Source organism: Sminthopsis crassicaudata, chromosome 2 (genome assembly GCF_048593235.1).
Source record: "Sminthopsis crassicaudata isolate SCR6 chromosome 2, ASM4859323v1, whole genome shotgun sequence".
NCBI classification, from domain to species: domain Eukaryota; kingdom Metazoa; phylum Chordata; class Mammalia; order Dasyuromorphia; family Dasyuridae; genus Sminthopsis; species Sminthopsis crassicaudata.
This window is the reverse complement of record NC_133618.1, coordinates 294,782,297-294,806,094: the sequence shown is the minus strand read 5'-3', so window position 1 is coordinate 294,806,094 and position 23,798 is coordinate 294,782,297. Positions and strand designations below refer to the sequence as shown.

General features: G+C 35.9%; 1 protein-coding gene across 22 annotated transcripts in view; it reads right to left on the bottom strand.

The window, feature by feature from the left end:
* The window catches only part of FOXN3 (forkhead box N3), a 497,018-nt gene that overhangs the window by 145,235 nt on the left and 327,985 nt on the right, over positions 1–23,798 (bottom strand). For all 22 annotated transcript variants that reach the window (XM_074289758.1, XM_074289764.1, XM_074289761.1 and 19 more), the window contains one exon: positions 7,084–7,148. In XM_074289758.1, coding sequence (XP_074145859.1) covers positions 7,084–7,148 — 65 coding nt within the window. The remainder of the gene's footprint in view (positions 1–7,083; positions 7,149–23,798) is intronic.

Below are 23,798 nucleotides of genomic sequence, written 5' to 3'. Positions count from 1 at the left end.
TGAATGAGTTGTGTTCTTTGTTGACATTACATATACAACCTTACAAATGTTCTACAATAGGAGAAATCCGATTTAGGAGTTGCTTCTAATTTGAAGAGTTTTTAGAGACCCAAACTTGTGACCAAACAGGGTGTGCTGTGTGCAAATAGCCCTTGTATAAATAATGCATTTTGCAATTGGTAGAAACAATGGCACGGTGGCAGAAAATTCTGTATTAGGCAGTTATGTTCAAAAGCAAAACAGTTCAAAAGCTTGTCACCCTCATGACAATTCTAATACAGCTGATTTGCCACAAGTTTCTCCCCTTTCCAGGCCATCCCCTGACCCTGTTGTCAAAATGATCTTACTAAAGTGGAGGACTGACTGTGTCATGTCTCCTATCTCCCGAGACTTCAACTCAGCTCCTCACTGTTCTTAGACTCAACACCAATCAATGTGCTTTTCGTTAAATGTGTGACCAGAAATGTCTAACAGCATTATTACTCTTCAAGACTTCTATAATCCTCATAATTCTATTAACACCACTTAAATATGATTTTTTAAGTTACCCCAATGCCCTAATGACTCACTTAAAACTCCAAACTGTTTGTTGCTAGGCCAGGTCATCCCCATTCTGTATTGGCACAATTAATTTTTTGAACCTGTAAAATAGGACTTTACATTCAACCCTGTTAAAATGTCATCTTGCTGGTTTAAGTCCATCATTTCAACCTGTGGAGATCAGTTTGAATCCTGATTCAGTTGTCTTTTGTTTGAATTACCACTCCCAGCTTTGTGTCTCTGGTAGAGCTGGTTCAGCCAACTCTTGTTTATTCAGGCGGCATTTCAAACACTAAGCCAGATTTACTAAGCAACTATTATGTTCATAGTAAGAGGCACCAGGCATGGGTGGACTAGTGAATGTGGAGAAGAAATAAACACAATTTTTGCCATGAAAGTACAACTCCTGCTTGGGGGTGGGGGAGAAGAATAAAATATAGCTGTTACAATAAATTTAGTTACATAATTAATTTAAAAGTAACACCACAGAGAATCTGACTTCTTAAAGAAGGAAGAGATTAAGTACAGGAGAGAAGCAAAATGATAGGATATCCTGACAACCAAACAGATCGTTAGTAACAGAGAAAGTATTAAAACCCAATTTTAGTTTTCTCTCCTTTATCCAGTGTTTTAGCTATGACATGAAGAAAGCCTTATTAATATCCCCAAGTAGGAAAGAATAACAATTCACACACTGTACAAATACATTCGTGAATATGGGTTCTAATTCCACTTCTGACAACTTTGGGTGAAACCTTCAATTCAACTTAATAGACATTTACTATATCCCTACAAAATGAAAGATATGTGCCAGGAGGGTGGAGATATAGGGAAAAAAGGCGAAACACATCCTGCCCTCAAGAAGCTTCCTTTTTCCTGGAAGAAAGGGGTCAATCCTTCCCTCTTCCATCTTCAGTCAGTTGTTGAATCAAAGTTGTGTTTGACTCTTGGTAATCCCCATTTAGGGTGTTCTTGGCAAAGATACGGGAGTAGTTTACCATTTTCTTTTCCAGCTCACAGATTGAAGAAACTGAGGCAAATAGTTAAATGACTTGCTCAGGGCCATATAATTAGTAAGTACCTAAGTCCAGATTTGAACTCAGGAAGATGAGTCTTCTTGATTCCAGGTCTGGTACTCCAACCACTGCCTTTACTTAGTTGTATATAGTAGGTACAACATATATGGTGTATTCTTTTTAGTCTACCCTATTTTGTCCATTTGCTTGCATTTTTCTACTATGCAGTAAATGTATCGCTGGCTATTATCCTGATATTAATAAGAAACTTAAGCAGAATTAGAAATGCCTAATTTGCTCATTCTGTCAATCATCTGTGCCTTGAAAGTCAGTATAGTAGATAGAGGGCTGGTCTTGGAGTTCAAAACTAATCAACAAGTATTTATGAAGCATTTACTAGGTGTTCAGCATTGTGCTAAGCTCTGAAAATACAAACAAGGGTAAAAACCAAACCCTTTCCTTCAGGAACTTGTAATTTAGTTTAGAGTTGTTGTTTAGCTGATTATCAGTTCTGTCCAATTGTTTATGACTGATTAGAATTTTGTTGGCAAAGACATTAGAGCGGCTTGCCATTTCCTTCTCTAGCTTATTTTACAGATGAGGAAACGGAGGCAAACAGGTTGAAGTGATTTACTCAGGATCACACAGCTATTAAGTGTCTGAGCCCACACTGACTCTAGGCTCAACACCGAGTCACTTAAACTGCCCAAATGGTAGAGAAAATATGTAAATAAATATTTATATAAGAGATAACTCCAAAGTAATATGTGACTTTGGGCAAGCTATCAGCAACTTTTCAAGACTAAGGTACCAAACAAAATCAGTGAATTTTCACTCTGGAAATTCCCTACACTGGTGACATCATATGTCTGGTTCTGTGCCTTGAATTATCCAAATTAAGTCTCTTCTATTGTCCTCTATTGCCAATGATTTTTTCCCTTAATTTTCAGCTTAAATAGTAAATTAATTAAATTAAATTAAGTAGAGACAGCTAGGAAGCACAGTAAATAGAACACTGGGCCAGAGGTTACAAAGAACTGAATTCAAATCCACTTTCAGATACATAGTAGCTATGTGATACTGGGTTTAGCCACTTAATCTGTTTGCCTCATTTTCTTCATTTGAAAAATGAGGATAATACCAATACCTATTCCCACAGAGTTGCTGTGAGGAAAAAAATGAAACAGGATTTGTAAAACATTTAGCACATATTCTTTCCTTTCCCATCTAAAATGGGCACTCCCATATACATACATGGTGTGGCAGATGAAAAAAATATATATAACTACAGATATCTAGTATGCATAATTTGCTTTTCTTTTAAATGTATAGGTCTAACATGTAATCTTGGTAGATTTTTTGGGATATGTGTGAGGCAATCAGGGTTAAGTGACTTGCTCATAGTTACACAACTACTAAGTGTCAAGTGTTGAGGCAGAATTTGAACTACACTGATAAGTGCTATTAAGTCTTCTAAACTTGTTTATATTAAATAAAGTTGTTATTATTGTTTAAATTGTTTTCCCAGTTCTTATCAATTGACTCTGTACACAGATAGTTAATAAGTGTGTGATCTCTTTTGCATCAGGGAACCAGGCATCTTTGTTAGATTTCAGTTAAATATTTTATTTGCCAAAATTAAAAAAAAAAAAAAAAAAAAAAAAAAAAAAAAAAAAAAAAAAGTCCAGCTGGGTAGAGCAGTGGATAGAGCATGGGCTCTGAAGTCAGGAGCACCTGAGTTCAAATCTAGCCTCAGACATTAACACTTCCTAGCTGTGTGACCCTGGGTAAGTCACTTAACCCCAATTGCCTCAGCCAACAAACAAAAAGTCCAGGATGAATAAAACACTTAGACAATATTTTGTTATTTGGACATACCAAAAAACCCCAGATTGACCAAAATATTCATGACATGTGGTACTCAGGTTCACTTAGGGTTAATATCTCAACTATATTATTACAATTTTCTGCTTTGCTAAGTACCACATACAGGACATAACTTAATCTTTCCTTGATGACTCAGCATCTTGTGGTACATTAGGGCATTGTCCCGAGCATCAATTTTCACTGAAAGTTGATTCACCTACTTCATGAAATGAAGATACTCAACTGGCTCTTCCTCCTTCCTTTTCTGTCTCTCTCTCCTTCTATCCTCTTTCCATTCAAATATATCCCATTAGGAAAAAATTGGTGCACAAGAGCCCCAAGTAGCAGCAGTCCTCCAAACAACTGTCCTCGACTGTCCTCTTATTCTTCTCCAAACGCCTTCTCACCATCTCTTCTATTCCCAGAGGACCAGCTACAGTGGAGATACAGTTGGCACTGTTCCTCTTTCTATCATCTTCTAGATAGCTAATTGAAGGAGAACCAGAAAGTTCTCACCATTTAAGTCCTTAGACAATGCAAAAATAGTTTAATATAAAAATTGGATATGACTCATGACAACTGTAGCCTTTTGTCCTTTTTATACTGCAGTCAAAGTTGTCATCTGAACCACTGGGCTTTACGATTTGCTCTTCTATATACTGGGCCTTTCTATTTGCCTTGGACCTGAACCCTCTTCTACATGTTAGTTCCCTTTATTAGAATGTGACTTCCTCAGAGCCGTGAATTTGCCTTGCTTTTCTATTTGTATCCCCAGAACTTTGCATAGTTCTTTGTACAATAAGCAAGCCTTTAATTAGAACTTTTTTATTCATTAATTCATGAGTAAATGAGAATTTATCTTGTTTTTAAACATTTATTGCCTCATCAAGAAGGTTCTTTAATTTCTCAGTTAACAATTGCAGATCTATAATAACAAGCACATCACTGTCAGAAAATTCTTCCTTATGTCTAACTTAAATTTCTCACGTTGCAGATCAAAACCTCTTTCCTTCTTTTCTTCCCAGGACAGATGGAAAACATCTGCTCTCTATTCATATTTTTTGCTACTATCAAGTCTTTTATCTTAAGCTAAAATAACTGCTACCCTTTGGTACAATCTCTTATTCAACTCCCATACAACTTGAATTCAACTTGGGTTTACTTGATATAAAATATATATATATATATAGTTTATATAATACTGAATTTGTCCCATTTCCTTAATTTACTATTGGCACAATTCCAACATTTCTATGTTTCCTTTTCTCAAGTCTTCATTTATAACATACGGGCAGTGATATTATCATCATAAGACTATTGTAAAGAGAGTATCTTTTAAAATTTAAAGCATTATGTGAAATGAGTATTATGTAAATTAAAGTTAACAAGTATCCCCCGGTTTTAACTTACTAACCCCACCCAAAATCTGTCCAATTATCAAATGTATCTCCCCTTCCCCCCAAAAAGGATGAATGTCTATAGCATTTAGGGCTGAAAGAAAAGTGTCAGAGAATTGGTTCATGGCCAGGGCCTCTGATGCTTAATTCCTCGGCATGGCCCTACACAAATCGATTAACCTGCCTGGATTTCTGTTTCTATGTCAGATAAATGAGGATGTTAACCAAAATAGCTTCCAAGGCCTTTCTAGCTCTAGCTCTATCTACCCCATCTCCTTCATTGTACAGAGAAGTCCAAGGTGACAAGGTTGGGGAGGGACACAGAAATTATTTGAACCCAAGTCTTCTGTTGCCAAACTAAAGGTTTTATACCAGGCTGTTTTCATTTAATGACTTTAAATTTCATGAGTAGCTAAAGAGATTTGCTTCTCAAGATCCATGGCTAAGAGACAAAAACAGAAGGGGTGGGAGGCGTTTAGGGGGAAAACTATATTATCATGATGACAGGATTTCATAGAACATACCTTCAAGGGAAGGTCAACCACCTGGATGACAATCAAAATAAAATTTGATGATGTTTAGAGCAATCACATCTAAAGAAGAAATGTGAAAGGTCTGGATCTATGATTTTATCACATATGAAACCATTGGTATCACTGCATATCTGCCTGAAGTACTGGGAAGGTAAGTAATTTGCCCATGGTCACATGATAGCTGTCAGAGGGGGTTTGAACTCCGAACTTCCAAACTCAGAACCTCATCTACTTTGCCAGGCTATCCTCTTAATGAATTAGATATTAATAAAAATAAAACCCATATTAATAAAAATCCATCCACTAGGTATAGGACAAAATGATCTGAGGATTGACCATCTTAGAAATTCTATGAAAATTACTTTCATCAGAAGGTTCAAATATTGGAGTAAAATTTTTAATAATCTCTTGAAATTAACTATAAAGACTAAAGCTCATTTCTTACTGTTTTCTCTTTAGATTGGCTGCATAAAACACAGACCTTAAAAAAAATTGCGTTCACTGATTGCAGATCTACCTATAAGCTATTAACAGAGGCTTTCATTCTCCTGCCAACATTTTGGAGACATAATATGGTAATTAAGATTAGTGTTAATGGAACCTACCTGCCGAAAGCCAGCTGGTATAGAGAAGAAAAGCAAAGGAACTCCAAAGTTCACTGATTTCATAGTCTCCTGATAATGCAAACACCAAATTATTCAGCCTATAGCACAACAACAAGGTCATTCAATTGCACATACTGTGTGAGCTACTTCAATCTTAAGGTAAAATGTATTTCTGGAAGTCTCTATTACCTTCCCCACATAGAAAGCTGGTGTTAAGTCTACACATTTTAGGGAAAAGCAACTCAAAAGTATGACAACTAACTCAAATTCTTCATCTTCTACCCAGAAGAGCTATCAATCAAAAATTCTGGCAGAAGAAAAGTCATTCATTTTTGATAAATGCCACAATTCTGAATCCCAACCAATGAAGAGATGTTAAAAAGAAGACCAAGTTAATTCTTGGCATAATATCAACTCCCAACTGTCCACACAAATGGTACAGATAACCCTAAATATGGAGTAATGCCCTCCAACTTTTTCCAATTGGGTTGTAGGTAATATTTACCCATACAGTTTAGTTTCCTTTAAACAGATGGTAAAAGCAGTTTATATTCTCTGAAGAAGGGAAGGCTCTGGAGAAAAGCAGCTGAAAAATGAGGTTCCATATTCAGGAAAAGGGGAGGGGGAACAAATAAAGCAAACAGTTTACCTTTTGAAAATTAACTTTGCCAAGTCTAAGGATAAACCAAACATTGTTAAGCTATACCAAGAAGTCCCTAAATACCAACACAGCTTGCTAAATAGCAAACACACAAAATAAGGAAAAAGAGGAGCCTTCATAAAGGAGCTGACTTTATCGATCTCGTTTTTGCTGCTATCATACCATGAAGACCACATAATCCCAATTTGACTAAGAATGCCAAACACAGCTGGAACTTATAGCTAGCAAGGCACCAGCCCAAGAAATGACAAAATGGAGACATATATTTCTATCATCTCAAACTAGTAATTCACCATTTCCAAGAATCTGGAGGGGGGAAACAAATAGAAGAAAATAAATCAATCCAACCCACAAAATTCCTCATTTTCCAGAATGAGGACATTCATTGTGAACTATGAAAATAACTCATCTTTGCTACAATTAAAGAACAGTGGTGGGTAAAACAAATGATAGCTGGGGACCTACCTTGCAGAAGGGCTCCATTTCTCTTGAAAAAGGTGCTTCCCGGCCAGATAGGTGGACCTGATGTGCTAAAAAAAAAAAAAAAAAAAAAGAAATGATCATCAAGTCCATTTCATTTGCACTCAGTCACTTAGTAGCACTGCTACTTGCACACAAAAATTCTTTTTTTTTTTTTTTTCCTCTTTTTTTTTTTTTTAAATTTTTTTTATTATATATATATATATTTTATAATATTATCCCTTGTATTCATTTTTCCAAATTACCCCCCCTCCCTTATTCCCTCCCCCCGACGACAGGCAATACCATACATTTTACATGGCACACAAAAATTCTAAAGAAGCACAAGAAGTCTTTCAAAACTCTGCATTATTACCCTAGGTAGACACCCATCTCTCATTAAAACTAACTTCTGTCATTTACTAACCTCAGTTTTGTGTTTATGTGTAGTCTCTTGCCTCTTTCTCTGAATTACAATACATTCATGGGGCCTTATTACTACTACTTTCTTTAAATCTATTTTTCCTTTTATGTTAACTATTGAATCTTTTGGGTTTCATGGCTTTAGTTTCCAGCCTCTTTTATGGGTTGTCCCATAACTCTTAGTGTTGTCCCAATCTTTAATGGTTTATATTATTTAATAATATTATTAATATAACCAAGATTTTTGGGATACAGTATACCTTGTCAATTTCATTCATTAAAGTACTATCTTCTTCACACAAGTTAAAAGATGCACATACAACCATACTTTCAGAAGATAGATGGGAGAAAAAGAGATTTTTATAGAAACTCCAGCCACTTTTAATAGTTGAAAATTTGCCCTGTTTTAAAATAAGTAATGAAATGAAATATACTGGAGGGAATTGATGGTGTCTGAGTCAGGAAGACAGATTCAAGTCACTCAATCCCAGAGTATTAATGACAAGCACTTTCGACCATAAGGTACAGCTCAGTAAGTGACCTGTATGGACAAAGGAAGTTTCCTCACTGAGAACTTCCAGGCCTAACATAATAAAATCATAATAAGATGGTCCTGGTAAATACTGAGACTTAAACTGGAAATGAAGTGCTTTGAATCAAGGAATGGTTTAAATCTATTTCAGAAAGCACTTAGCCAAAACATTGCTATGCCAAACTTGAAACACCATGAAAACTAATAATATGTTGAGTGATAGAATGTCACTGATCTCTTTGTAAGCGTATGTAAACTTATACAGAAATATGAATCTAAATATGTATGGATGTATCCATACATATACACATGCTGGATGGAATAAGAGACTAGCAAATTAAGAGTACACGTGAGGAAGAAGACATCTAAAGAATAAGCAGACTTAAATTAAGACAACTCTGAGATACCACTACACACCTGTCAGATTGGCTAGAATGATAGGGAAAGATAATGCAGAATGTTGGAGGGGATGTGGGAAAACAGGGACACTGATACATTGTTGGTGGAGTTGTGAATACATCCAGCCATTCTGGAGATCTCAAAAAGTTTTCAAACTGTGCATATCCTTTGATTCAGCAGTGTTACTACTGGGCTTATATCCCAAAGAGATTTAAAGAAGGGCAAGGGACCTGTATGTGCAAGAATGTTTGTGGCAGCCCTCTTTGTAGTGGCCAGAAACTGGAAACTACGTGGATGCCCTGAGCAATTGGAGAATGGCTGAATAAATTGTGGTATATGAATATTATGGAATATTATTGTTCTGTAAGAAATGACCAACAGGATGATTTCAGAAAGGCCTGGAGAGACTTACATGAACTGATGCTGAGTGAAATGAGCAGGACCAGGAGATCGTTGTATACTTCAACAACAATATTATATGATGATAAATTCTGATGGATGTGGCCATCTTCAACAATGAGATGAACCAAATCAGTTCCAATAGAGCAGTAATGAACTGAACCAGCTACACCCAGCAAAAGAACTCTAGGAGATGATTATGAACCACTACATAGAATTCCTAATCCCTCTATTTTGTCCGCCTGCATTTTTTATTTCCTTCACAGGCTAATTGTACACTATTTCAAAGTCTGATTCTTTTTGTACAGCAAAATAACTGTTTGGACATATACACATATTGTATTTAATTTATACTTTAACATACGTAACATGCATTGGTCAACCTGCCATCTGGGAGAGGAGGGTGGGGGGAAGGAAGGGGGAATTGGAACAAAAGGCTTGGCAATTGTCAGTGTTGTAAAATTACCCGTGCATATATCTGATAAATAAAAAGCTATAATAATAAAAAAAAAATTTTAAGAATAAGCCGACTTGCTGGCCTGGGTATCAGAAGATCTGAGTCTCAGGTTTGCTACTTACCATGCTGCTGAGCTTAGACATGATCCCCATTTTCCTTATATGTTTTAACTAAATCTCAAGGGACTCTTCCATTTTAACCCTCTTACATTAAATCCATGAAAGGTCATAGAAGTATATGCTCAGAGTTAAAGGGGTACTAGATATACAAAAAGATCCTCAAATGTTAAAATTATATAAAACATGCCAGCAAACAAAACATGTCTCAATATGAATTTTTAAAATAAGGAGCATATTTTTAAAAAACCAGATGAAATGAAAACAATAAAATAATGCCAGTTTTTGTTATATTTTAGAGGATTAGAAAAATAGTATAAGGCAAATTCTTATTTTACTATTAGCTAGACAATAAATATTTATGAAACACTAACCATATGTCAGTCACATGTTAAGCACCAGGGATACAAAGAAAAGCAAAAGACATTGTCTGCCCTCAAGGAGGTCACAATCTAATGGGAAAGACAACAAAACAAATATGTGTACATAAGCTATAGAGAAGATAAAACAGGAAATAAATAAGAGGGAAAGCACTATAATTAACAGGTTCAAAAGGGATTCCTGTAGAAGATGGGGAAAGAGTGAGCAAAGTCACTTGTCCAACATCACACAAGTAGTAAGAACTGGAGCCATGTGACCTGACTTTCAATGAAGCATTGTTTCCACTATTGGTACACTGCAGTGCAGATAAAAAACACATTGAAATACTGTGCGGTGCTTTTACTGCCTTCTCTGCCTTTACTGCTTCCTTTTCTCCACAAACAGGCCTGCAAGCCAAAGAAGGGGGCCAAGCTTTGTGCTGACAACAGATGGACCTACTGTGGCTCTTATAGCTTAGGGCTGGGAATCAGTAAACATATTTCCTTTTTTACCTGACTCCAGCTCTCCAAGCATCTAAAGTTCAAAGAAAAAAAATTAAAAGGCATAAAATTGCTTTAAATTATTTAAATTATCTCAGCCAAAATCCTACCCATCTGCAAGAAGTTTTTTACCAGTCCTTTCTTAATCTAAATGCCTTCCTGCAGAGACTACCCCCAATTTATCCTGTCTATATCTTGTTTGTTTGTAGTTGTTTCTATATTCTTTCTCCCAACAGACTGCAAAATCCTTGACAGCAAGGAGCTGGTTGTTGTCTTTCTTTGGATCCCAACACTTATCACAATGGCTGGCATGTAGTAGAAGCTTAGTGAATTCTGATTTGATGCTTAACTACTGTTCTAGATAATCAGTAGTTTTACAAACAACTTCTTTTTCTTTTTTTTTTTCTACAAAAAACTTCTTAAATAATTGTACATAGTCATTTCTCCACTATCAACATTGCTTCTCATGATTTATGATTATCATTTGAGCTGCATGTGTTTTCTTAAACATTGCTGTCTCTAAGTTAATTAGGGTATTAATTGGTTAACTGAGGTGCTAATTGAATTATCACCTTAGATTTCCTCAGAATATAAAAAGATCATCTCACTTCCCTATTAGACAATTCAGAATGCTGCTTTATTCTGATTTTTCCAAAAAGGAAGTGGCACAAGAGGGATAGAAAAGGGAAAGAAAAAAGGCAAATTCTGTTCATTCATTCCTTTGTTCATGACATATTTAATGAGTTAGCATAGGTACTTCAGTTAAGTAGTAAGTCCCTACTATATGCAGGATTCTGCCTACATCCTGGAGAAGAAAAGAGGACAAATCAATAAGTTTTAGTTTTAGATTTTATTAATTTGTAAATATCAAGAGAATTTCTGAGTAATTCAAATACAAGTAAGAATGAGTGCAGCAGAAATTATTTAAGGATGCCAACATTTTTTAGAAGCCATTGCTGTGCCAGGTATAGCAGCACAGGTGCCAAGCACAGCAGCATATGCCAACTGAAGTTGGAGGATCGTTGAATTTTTAAGTTTTGAGCCATAGTTGGGCTAAAACCAACTGAGTGTATATACAAAGTTTGACACTATTATAATGAAGCCTGGGGAGCAAAGGGATACCAGGTTGCCTATGGAGGGGCAAGGCAGAACAGCTCAGGTTAGAAAAAGAGAGCAGGTTAAAGCTTCAGTACTTTTGAGTATTAGGATTGGCCATGAACTTCTAAGCCTGAATGAGACAAAGCAAGCAAGTCTTTTAAAAAATAAAAAAGTCATTTTTCTGTTTTGATTTTAAAATACAACTCTGGTAACTCAATTCCTCGTAATTTGGGGGTCCTACCTCTTCATGTTAAAAAAAAAAAAAGTCATCTGTCAGGTATACAATTTAAGCTACTTCATCAGTAGGAGAGATAAACTTGCCCCAAACCATTGATTCAATTCAACAAACATGGATTATATATGTCAGTTTCTGTGCTAGATAGTGGAAAGTACTAAGGAACAACTAAAACAACAAAACAAAATTCTTGACCACAGGTGGCTTATATTTTACTAAGTACAAATAATATGCATGTTCACAAATATATTGTTTTTTCAAATTAATTTCAAAGAGAAAGTACTAAAAACTGGTGTTCAAGTGATGAGGGTTGAGGTCCCTTTAAGATTCCTTTCTAATTGCCAACCTTGATTCACAAATCCTGGTCAAAGGCACCCTTTGGAATATCTGGGCCCAGCCCCACCATCAGCTCAGCTTCCCCCAGCCCTCACCTGATCTGGGCTAAATGAAAAGCCCGCCAAGAACTTAGGGGTACCGCCCATCATCTTCTAGGTATAAAAGAAACGAGCTGGAGTGCTCTCATTGCAGGAGCCCTCCCAGACAACACATGGTATCCTTCCAGCCATGTAAAGGTTCCTGCCTGCCCAGCAGCCACCTCTGGCCCTGGCGTCTTTCTAACTTAACTTTACTTCCAAATTCCTACAATAAACCTTTTATTTATCAATCTAGGTTTTCGGGCCTGTAAATTCATTTTACAGGGGACACTGCGCCTCATGGGATTATTTTACTATCTATGCACCGAGAAATGGGGTTCTCCCTTTCCTTTCCCTCATTACAAGGATTCAAAACTAAGGCTTCACACAGGAGGTAGTATATAACCTAAGTACTGAAGGAAGCTATCAAATCAATCTGACTGCAATACATATATAAAAGGATTGATATGAAATAAGTATGTAACCCAAGGAAAACCCACAGGTCACAGAATCCAATTGAAGCACTTCAACTCCAAGTAGAGGATTTCATTTTATATTCTAAAGAAAACAGGAAAACATAGAAATTTGAACTGGGATAAATGAGTTCAAAATGAATGGGAAACAGGAAGGAATGGAAACAGGTGATGATAGCCTGATCTATGATGGAGATTGTATGAATGGAGAGAAGGATATAAAGGAGAGAAATAGATGAGACATAGTAGAGATAGAAATAAAAACCAGAGGAATGCCAAAAATTTTTATGAGGATTTTCAAAATCTTGGGGTACAGATTTGGGAATCATCAGCAGGGAGATGACAATTACACTAATAGTAAATGATAAGGTCATTAAGAAAATAGAGAGAAAATCAAGGACAGGATCTTGGGGGATACCCACACTTAACTTAGTAAGTGGGGTAAAAAAGACATGACTGAGCAAACGAAACAGAATTATTTAACAGAAGGAAAACTAAGAGAAGATATCACAGAGGCCAAGGGAGAAGGCTTTCCCTAAGAGAAGAAAATAATTTGCAGTGCCAAACATGGAAGAAAACAGAGTAAGGACTAAGAAAAGACCACAGAATTTCAACAATAATAATATTCAATATTTACAGTGAACTTTCAGGTTTGCAAAGCACTTTTCATATATTACTTAAATTTAGCAATCAAGAGATCATTGGAAACCTAGCAGAGAGTAGTTTCACTTAAGAGGGTGGGTCTGAAGCACACACTCAACAAGGTATACAACCCTGGGTAAGAGTGGAAAGGAAAAGATAGGGAACAATAGCCTGAGTAACGAGCCATCCACATTCTTTCAATAAATCTCTATAAACAATAGAAAGTATTCCCATGAGAAAAGTTTGGGGTGAAGGGTCTACAGCTTATATAATTTACAAACATAACAAAGCTCTCTTGGCTTCCAAGCCTGTTCAGATGAATGAGGTCATCACCCATAATATTATACTTTCCTTTGATAAAGAGACCCTCAACATAACAATTCAACATAACAAATGCCAAAACTATGTGATTAGAAAAGTGGTGGTATTATATCTGCAAAAGTAGCCAAGTTGAAAAAGAGAAGGTATGGAATCCAAGGACTTGGATTCAAAATTCAATCCAGTTATTAATTAATAATTGGGCAAAGTACTTTTCTTCTCTGGACCTTAGTTTACTTTTCTAATTTATGACTAGATAACCTTTAAAGTCCCAGATATATATGATTTGGAATTTAGATGAGGTATTTGTATTTTCTCCTCACCCCACCCTTCTTTCTTCCTGGGAGAAGAATGGAGATCTAAAGAACCAATTTTTAATATTTTTAATATGAGATCACCAGCATGAATCAAAGGAGAAATGATAAACTCTTGTTAAATACAAGAGTTTTCAAGATTCATGTCTATTTGTAGGTAACACTTCTAGCCAAAGAGACTCCAAAGAAGAGGTAAGTAGGGACCCACAAGAGGTGATAGGGAAAGGGAAGAAGCTCCTGCTACTCCTCTCTTCCAAGTTGTAGGATGGTTGTTGGCATACAGAAAACGGAGAAGGTACTTCATTCCCATCATAGCACTGATGAGCAGAAATCAAAGCTGCTCCTGGTTTGAAATTCAAAACACACCCTACACATGAAAAGACAACTATCCTGAAAAAGAACCATATCAGGAAGTATAGAATCACAGAGCACAAACAGAATAGATACAAAACAGGAGGTTTGCTCAAATTCTGTGATAGTCCAAGATCACTTTCAGGACTGAGAGGATGACCGTCTCTCTAAATTACAAATCTCATGATGCCAGTCACAGCCCCTGTGATATGACAGCTAGAAATACTAATGCCATCTTGTTGTTGTTCAATTGTTTTGGTTGGGTTTTCTTGGCAAAGATGTTGCAGTGTAGAGGCTACATAATTCAACTATTATTTAAATAAGAATCCTTTCTACACTAGAGATAGGAACATCTAATCAATAAACCATCATGCTATAGGGAGGATACAATGTGTGATGACAGGAGGTGAAGTACAGAGGACTTGGGTTCAAATTTTACATTGGATAACACTAGCTGAATGACTATGAATATGCTAATTTACTTCTTTGGGTTTCAATTTTCTTATGGGTAAAAAGAGGGGCTTGGACTTTAAAGACCTCTACCAGTCTCTTCCAGTTATGAACATTTATGATCTTATGATGTTCCCATTCCACCACAGCATGGCTCTATTCTAACTTTTCATGAAATAATCTGCCATTCTCCCCATTGCTCACACCTCTGCTCTCTGAAGCTACTTATTCTTCTTAATCCCAATGGCTTCCTTCTTTTGATTATTTCCAGTTTCTCCTGTGTAGATCTTTAATGTACATAGCTATTTGCATGTTACTCCTCATTAGGTTATGAGCTATTCAAGAGCAGGGACTATCTTTTTATTTATTTATTTATTTTTTAAATCCCCAATGCTTAGCACAGTGCCTGGAATAGAGCAAACACTTAAAAAAAAAAATGTTTATTGATTGAAGCCAAATAGAATAGTTCTAATCCCTTCTTCCACAAAATAGTTGAATAACTCAGTCTTTACTCCAATCCCCAGTCCTTTGATGATTTTAATGTCCTTGAGCTTTTCCTGGTAATTTTCCTCTGGACTTTATACAGCTAATCAATGTCCTTCTTACAAGGTAGCACTTAAAAAAACACAAACATAATATTCTAGATGTGGTCTGATCAGGACAAGCAAATTTGAAGTATCACTTCTATCTTCTTGAAAGTCAAACTGAGGGCAAGGAGGTGGCCCAATGGATAGAGCACTAGCCCTGAAGTCAGAAGGGCCTGAGACACTTAACTCTGTGGGACCTTGGGCAAGTCATTAACCCCGATTGTCTCAGAAAGAAAAAAAAAAAAAAGTCAAGCCTGCCTAAAATGACACTTGGACAGTTAGGTGACACAGTGGATAGAACACTGGGTTTAGAATTAGAATGACTCAACTTTCAGAGTTCAAATCTGGCTGCAAACACTTAGTAGCTATGTAACTCTTAAGCAAGTCACTTTGCCCTATTTGTCTCAGTTTGCTCATCTGTAAAATGAGCTGAAGAAGGACAGCTCAAACCACTCCAGTGTCTTTGCCAAGAAAACCCTACTGAAACAACTGAACGACAATAACATGGCATTAGTATTTCTGGCTCTCATATTATATGGGATTTGACTGACATCATGAGGTTTATAATTCAGAGAGACAATCATCTTCTCAGTCCTAAAAGTGTTCTTGAACTACCACAACCTTTGACTTATAAGATAAATTTTGGGGGAAGTTTTGAAAGAGAGAGAGACAGACACAAATAGACAGAAATAGTCCATACATGTATACCTATATATGCACATAAATATCTACAAACATATGCATGTGAGTCAATAACATTGATTAAACAGTTACTATGTGCCAGACACTGTGCTAAGCATTGGAGATGCAAAAAGAAGCAAAAAGATATTACTGCTCTCAAGGAGCACACTTTTGCCCCCACTCATCCATGTAAAACTCACAAAACATACATTTATATGTTTGTATGTACATGTATGTGTGTGTATAAAAGGTACAGGAACAAATTTAAGTGCTTTGCAAATCTTAAAATGCTATATAAATGCTAGCTATTAATCTTTTTATTGTTATTAACTGTTAGAGCCAAGCAGCAATATCAGTTAAGGGATACAACATTCTCAGCTCCTACTCAGGACTTAAATTAAGGATCCCAGGGACAACAGGAGAAAAAGAAAAGAGGGCTGAGCTGTAGCAGGATCAAGGTGGGCCTCTAGGGCCCTTGCAGGCGTTTTGGAACAGAAAACTAGGACTAAAGCTATGGATTATGAGCACCTTTTCAAACACAGGAGGAGGTTTCAAATCTCTATCTTCTGTTTTTCTTCCTCATCCTTGTCTACTAACGGGCACCATATTATATTCAACTCACTTCTTTTGACTAACTGTTCTAACATCCCGATTTGCCTCAAATATAGGGTAGCCCAAAAGTCTTATTGCGATTTTAGGTTATTAAAGCTTAATAGTCAAACCAAAGTGATGAAGATTTATTCTGACTGACAACAGAAGGCTTCCCTAAAAGAAATGAATTTGGAAACAAGTATTTGGACAGCTATAGTAACTTATATCAGAATTGGGGCGGGCGGGGGGGGAGGGGTAGATTTGCAGAAACTGACATTCCTAAAGGGACACAATTTAAGAGAGTGCACCAAAGCAAAAATATGTATTTTTGAAATTTGATTTTATTGAAATCTCACAAGGGTAAAGAGGAAACAACCTGTTATATTTTAAATAGTTCTCTGCAGAAACTATTAGACATAAATCTACCTTTCACACAATTATGTCAGAGTAAATCCACAAAAACATAAAAGATTTATTGTATAACTTATTTCAACACATTATTAAAATGCAAGAATAAATATTCTTGAACTGTCTTTTCTATGAAGAACACTATACTCTGTACTAGGTTCTATCTATTGGGCTTTTATAAGTCACAGTTCCTATCCTTGTGGAGTGTGTACAGTGCAGGAGGGAAACCTTAACACAGATGATTCTAATTTTCATATACAATCTTACATGATAAATGCATAGGAAAACGATAAATAAGAAACCAACCTAGTAAACGTGGTAGAAAAAACACCCAAGTTAGCATCATAGGAACTAGGTTTAAAAACAGAGTTTTTTTAAAAGACTTCTGACTTCAGAGAGGTCCCAGTATTTTCATTTGTATCAGAGGGTTGAAATGGATTGTTTCCTTTTTAAAAATTTTTTTTCAATAGTATTTTGTTTTTCCAAATAAACAGTTTTCAACATTCATTTTTGCAAGACTTTGTGTTCCAAAGCTTCATCCTTCTCTCCTTTACTCTCCCACCCGCAAGACAGCAAGCAATCTCATATAGGTTAAATACGTACAATTCTTTTAAACAGTATTTTCATATCTGTCGAAAAAAAATCATACCAAAAAGGGAAAAGTGATGGAAAAGAAAAAACAAATTCGTAAGCAAATAAGAAAAAAAGGTGAAAATACTATTCTTCGATTTATATTCAGTCTCCATAGTTAGCTATCTCTCTGGATGTGAATGGCATTCTCCATCTCAAGTGGAATAGATTATTTTGAAGATCTATTCTAAATCTAAGTTATTCATTTTATGACCTATATGATATTGATATAATGATAATGATATTATGATATGTCATCCTAACATTATCCCTGTAAATGAGACTACCATTATTCACAAAAAGTATGGTGATGGTAGCATCACTGTCTAATATGAGAACCTAATTTTTCTCCTACTCTTTGCCTCAGAGTGAGTAGGGGATGAGGAAGGACCATTACTTCACTGAAAATCAACAAAAAGGCAAGAGTTAAGGCTCTTTATGTTTCATCAGTATTTCAAGTAAAAGAGTTCAACAGCACAAGAAATGTCTCAGAAACACTGATTTAGAAGTGAAAATGACCTTACAGGTCAAGTCACTTAATCCACTCCATTCAATTTGTAGATGAGAAACTGAGTCCCCAATGAAGTAAAATCACATATTCCCTATACACATAGTAGTAGAACTAGATAAGCAAAAGGATGGCTATCCATGTGGAGGGTATTGGTTTGTAAACGAGACAAAATTATCTGAATTGGTATAAAATCACCCTATCTAAATAAATCAATAACTTCCCATTTAATTTCTAATCTTTCAGAGTTGCCTTTTATACTGTTCCAAATCTCTAGATCCTTAGCTATCTACATACTTATGAGGAAAAAGCTGGAGAAGATATATCTGGCTAGGAAACTATCCAAGGAAGGCATAGTCCCAGGATAGAAAAAACTATCATGCTTACCATATGCAAGAGACAGATTAGAGAGCACATATTAGTAGAAACAATACCATATTGGTGGAGCAAATGTATCAAAAACTTTATTTCTTTGGTGTTCTAACAAGATGATGTGCCCTTTAGCAGGATAATACTCTCTCTCCACTCTTTTTAAAGAAGAAAACTCATAGGTTAAAAGGTTCTTACTTACCAGAAAGGCAATTTGAGAACTGGTATTTCAGTATATTGATCTGGTTGATCATTAAGAGCCAGTCTAAGCCAGCAAGACTCAAGGGATCTGTGACGCAAACTTGAACAACAAGTTCTATTTCCAAGACAGATTTAGTGTCCTAAATGATTCCACCATACTCCCACTTTCCAGTGGGCATCAAGCCAAATACACAAGGAAACACAATGTACCCAATGAAAACATGTCCAAGGCAACAGTGGACACAAAGTATTTTTAAAGTATTTTCTACATGAACAGGACTATCGATTTAACATTAGAAGGGATCCTATAAAGTCACTTAGTCAACTAGTCATTTTATCAGTCACAAATGTATAGGTGGCATCTAATAAGCAGAATGGGAGTAAAGAAAAAGTGATTGATATGACTGCAGTGTTTGTTATTAACCAAGACCACCAGCTGTATCTCATCCAAACTCAGTGGTGTGCTAGAGTGAGTTCAAACTGTTAAATTTTCATTATAAGCACTTATACCTCAGAAATAGGTAAATGCTACAAAGAGCTTGATTTATTGCTTTGATGTTTGACGAGATTTAAGAAACTAATGGAGAAAATATTAATAATGCAGGCTGAATTCAAAAGTGTACCAGATATATTTCCTTTTGTTTTCATCAGCACAGTGAATTTCCTTTACACTTTGCAACACTGCTTGGGAAGACTGAGCCCAAATCTAACAACAACAACAACAACACAATAAAAACTAACATATTGGCTTACTATATACCAAGTACTTTGCTAAGCACTATATAATTATTTGATTCTCATGACAACCTTGAGAGACAAGTGCTACTATTCTGCTTATTTTACAGATGAGGAAACTGAGACAGATTAGGTGAGTTGTCCAGGGTAACATATCCTATAAGTACTTAAGGTGGGATTTGAATTCAGATCTTCCTGATTCCAGGAACCTTACTCTATCCACTGTGCTAATAAGACTTAAATGGATAATACAGAGCATTTGGAATTCAACGAGAGGTGTGATGGATATGGAATACCATATACACCTATAAAATGAAATAACAAATGTAACATGCTTCTCAAACCTTAAAGCACTATATAAATGTGAACTATCATACTATAATTATTATTGTCAGACTTAATACATGTTGTTTATGAATTACTTCTCATCCCACCCCTTTCTTTTTACACTTTATTACAAGGGATGGCTCTTCTGGGAAATGGGGGTGGAAAGATGAATTTTGGAAATGAAAGTGATATAATTAAAAAAAAAAAAAAAAAAAAAGAGGTTCACTGTGAACAGGGGCAGAAGGCTAGGAGGTGGGGCATTAATGGCATCCTGATCTAACCTTAGGGCTATGATAAAAGAACTTCTTGTACCCTCTGCCCTGAAGTCAATGCAGAAGTAAATTCTTGTAATCTTAGATCTGGGAAGTGAAATCTGGGGGGCACTTCCTGAATAGGTAACTTGTGTTCTTATGCAGATAAAACAGAATCAAAGCAGGATAGTTAAAACAACAACACCACTCCATAAAGCATTACATGCAATTACCTTGTATTTTTTTTCCTCACCACTACTGAAATATCAGGAAATAATAGGAAAGCAAATATTTTCTGTGCTTCACATCAATATGGACCTCTTGTATAAAAAAATCTAATTTCTTAGAAGATAAATTTTTACTGCAGCATGCCTAGTCCACTAGACAGACCAGGTTTCAATGGTAAGCCTTACATCTAGCAGAAAGTTGCTTATGCTTCAAGAGGAAAGGCTATCTAAAGGTTCAAAAGGGAACAATCTTGGAGCTAAAATACCTGTAGGAATTATAGAATGTCAGAGGTACAAGAGGCCTCAGAGTTCAAAACCAACCACTTTGTTTATAGGTCAGGAAATTAAGATCCAATAGTATATTCTACTCATCCAAGTTCATAACCTTATGTGCTTATTTTTTTCTCTTCCCTTTTTTCCCAGTCTCTTTTATCCAATAAGTTGCCAAGTTTTATCGATTGTGCTTTTCCAATATATCAAGTCCCTTTTTCATTCCACAGTCATCACATTTGTTCAGGTCTTTCTATGTCTTGCTTACTATTACAAAAGTCTTTATTTTGGGTTCCTGAATTTTAGTCTCTCTCCTCTTCAAACTATCCCACATACAAATGTCAAAATCATCTTTCTGAAACACATTTCTAAATTTCTAAAAGAAATTTTAAAGGCTCTTCACAATCTAAGTTTATTGTAAATTATTTCCCTTTACATACTCTCCTTCTAGAAAAATTCTAAAACTCAACATTCCATCTCCCAACTCTACATTTTTGCACAGGCTCCTCCCTAACACCAAATGCTAGGAATATACATCTCTCCTATCTTCTGCCTTTTAGAATTTTTCCAAATCTTTCAAGAACTAGCTCATGTGCCACTTCATTACCACTGCCCAGTATGGAGTCAGGAAGACTTCTCTTCATGAGTTCAAATCCCACTTCAGACACTTACTAGCTGTGTAAACTTGAGAACTCTACTTGTCTCAGTTTCCTCACCTATAAAATGAAATGGAGACGGAAATTGCTCTAGTACCTTTGCCAAGAAAACCTCAAATAGGTAATGAATAGATAATAAAGAGTCAGATACAATTATAAAACAACTGAACAAAGACAACCATTTCATATTGGAAGATGTTCCTTTCTCTCTTCCCCTTCAACAAGCACATGGGCACATAGCAGCACACACATATATCTGTTCCATGTATCTTCCGAGCAGAATATCTCTTCCTTGAGGCGGTAGACTTTCCATTTTGTCTTTGTATACACAGGGACTTGTGAATACTATGTGTTTTTAAAAGTCTCACTGGATTAAATTGGGAAGTGACACCCACAGTCAATGGTAAAGCAAGGACTAAAATAAAACTCACAAGAATAGCAGCTCAAATGTATATAGCACTTTACTGTTATAAAATACTTTATATAAATTATCTCATTTGCTCTCCGAGGATGAATCCATGACACAGAGGCAGCTAGCTGGTAGCGCATTAGAACTAGAGACTGAAAGTTTATTATGATTATTCAGTCCTTTTCAGCATGTCCAACTCCTTGTGATCCCTTTTTGGGGGTTTTCTTGGCAAAGATACTGGACTGGTTTGTCATTTCCTTCTCTTTTTTATAGATGAGGAAACTGAGGCAAATAGGGTTAAGTGACTTGCCCAGGGTCACACAGCTAGGAAGTGTTTGAAGCCAGATCTGAACTCAGAAAAGTGAGTCTTTTTAATTTCAGGCCCAGAACAGAATCCATCTCCCAGAATTGTAGTGAGGAGCAAATCAGATATTTGTAAAGCTTAGTCCACATAATAGGCACTAATTAAATATCAGCAATTATTACTACTATTTTTGTTCCTTTATGAGAAACCAGATGATAGCGTTTCTCCCTTTTCCTCCCTGTCTCAATAGGAATGTATTAGAGGCAATAAGGTACAGTGGGAAAAGTATTGAATTTTGAGTAATTAGAGTCAGGTTGAACTCTCAGGATGGTGAAAGAATTATATAAACCTGTGTGACTGTTCCACTCACCCAAGTTCTTTGATTCTCAGATTTCTGATCAGTAACACGAGGAGGTTGGATTACATGATCTCTCACATCTTTCCCACAGCTAATTTCTATGATCCAATATTTTTTAAAATAATATTTGATTTCCCTCCCAATTTTTAATATTCATTTTCATTTTAAAATAAATTTAGAGTTCCAAATTCTCTCCTTCCCTCCCTGAGATGCTAAACAATCTGATATGGATTATACACATGAAGATATGTAAAACATTTCCACGTTAGTCATTTTGAAGAAGAAATATAAAAGTCATTTTGAAAAAGAAATATAGAAGGAAGAGGGAGCGATAAAGGGAAAGGGAAAAGGAGAGGGAAAGGGAGAGGAAGAAAAAACAAGAATGATATACACTTTGGTCTGTATCATACTCTATTTTTCACCCTAAGTCCTTTAGAACTATCTTGGATCATCATCTTGCTGAGAATAGCTAAGTCATTCACAGTTGTTCATCATACAATATTGCTGTTACTAGATGCAATGTTCTCCGAATTCTGCTTGCATCACTGCATTAGTTCATATAAGTCTTCTCAAGTTTTTCTGAAATCATTACTGCTTATGATTTCTTATACCATAATAATATTCCATTATAATCATATATCACAAACTTGTTTAGCTTTTCCCCAATTGAGAGACATTCCCTTAATTTCCAATTCTTAGTCATCAAAAAATAGCGATTATTTTCCCAATCAAAATATTTTTGTATCTCAAAGAGACTTTAGTATCCATAAGTCTTTGTATCCTAGAATGAGAACTATGAGGACCAAATGAAATAACCCCAGTCAATAGCTGTCATTACAAAGGGCCATAAAACATAAGCTAGCAGTACTAATACTGAATAGTGTTCAAAAAAATTGTTAAATAACAGTGAAAAATAAAATACTATCCACTACTATAGGACTATGATCCTTAATGCTCCAAATAACAATTACATCAACGTGCCACAAGAAAGGAGGGAAAATGTATACAGGCTTAAATCTAATACTATAGGAAAAAACACCACAAATTCATCCCCCAATCGTATTATTTCTTCTTCCTTCCTGTGACAATCACATGCAAATCCAAAAATCTTTAAAATGGAAAGAAAAAAAAGTCTAAATTGCATCATTGATGGCAAGTAATAGGCTAAGGCAATTTGGACTCTTCTTTTCAGTGATTTCTTGATTACTTGGGAATACATAAATAACTAGATAAGTACATATGTATTTTCCCCCCACAATATGAGGTGTAGGTTTGGATATACTGAAGCAACTTCACTTAAAAATCACTGCTACAATTTAGATGCCTACTGCTCCTTGGTGATGTATCTCATGAACAGATGCAAAGGTGTTTATCATCATCTTTGTGCAGCAGTTTCTAACTTTACATATGAAAACCATGGCATCATTCAGCATAAAATACATTATTTGCATGATATATTTGCATTTGTAAAACACCCACATCCACTTCCCCCCTCCTTTCTACTCCTGGTTTAATGGGACCTATTTTAAATGGGCCACTCTATATAAATTGAGCACCCTGGCACCAAACTCAATGGCGCTGATAAGAAAACTACCCTTTTCAGATGTAAATGAATTTACTAATCACAATTAAAATGGCAGGGCCTAAGAAGGCAGAACAGATGTTCCAAGAGCTGCCCTTCTGGGGCCAGTTCATATCCAGCTGAACTCCCAAGCAGCCTGTAACTACT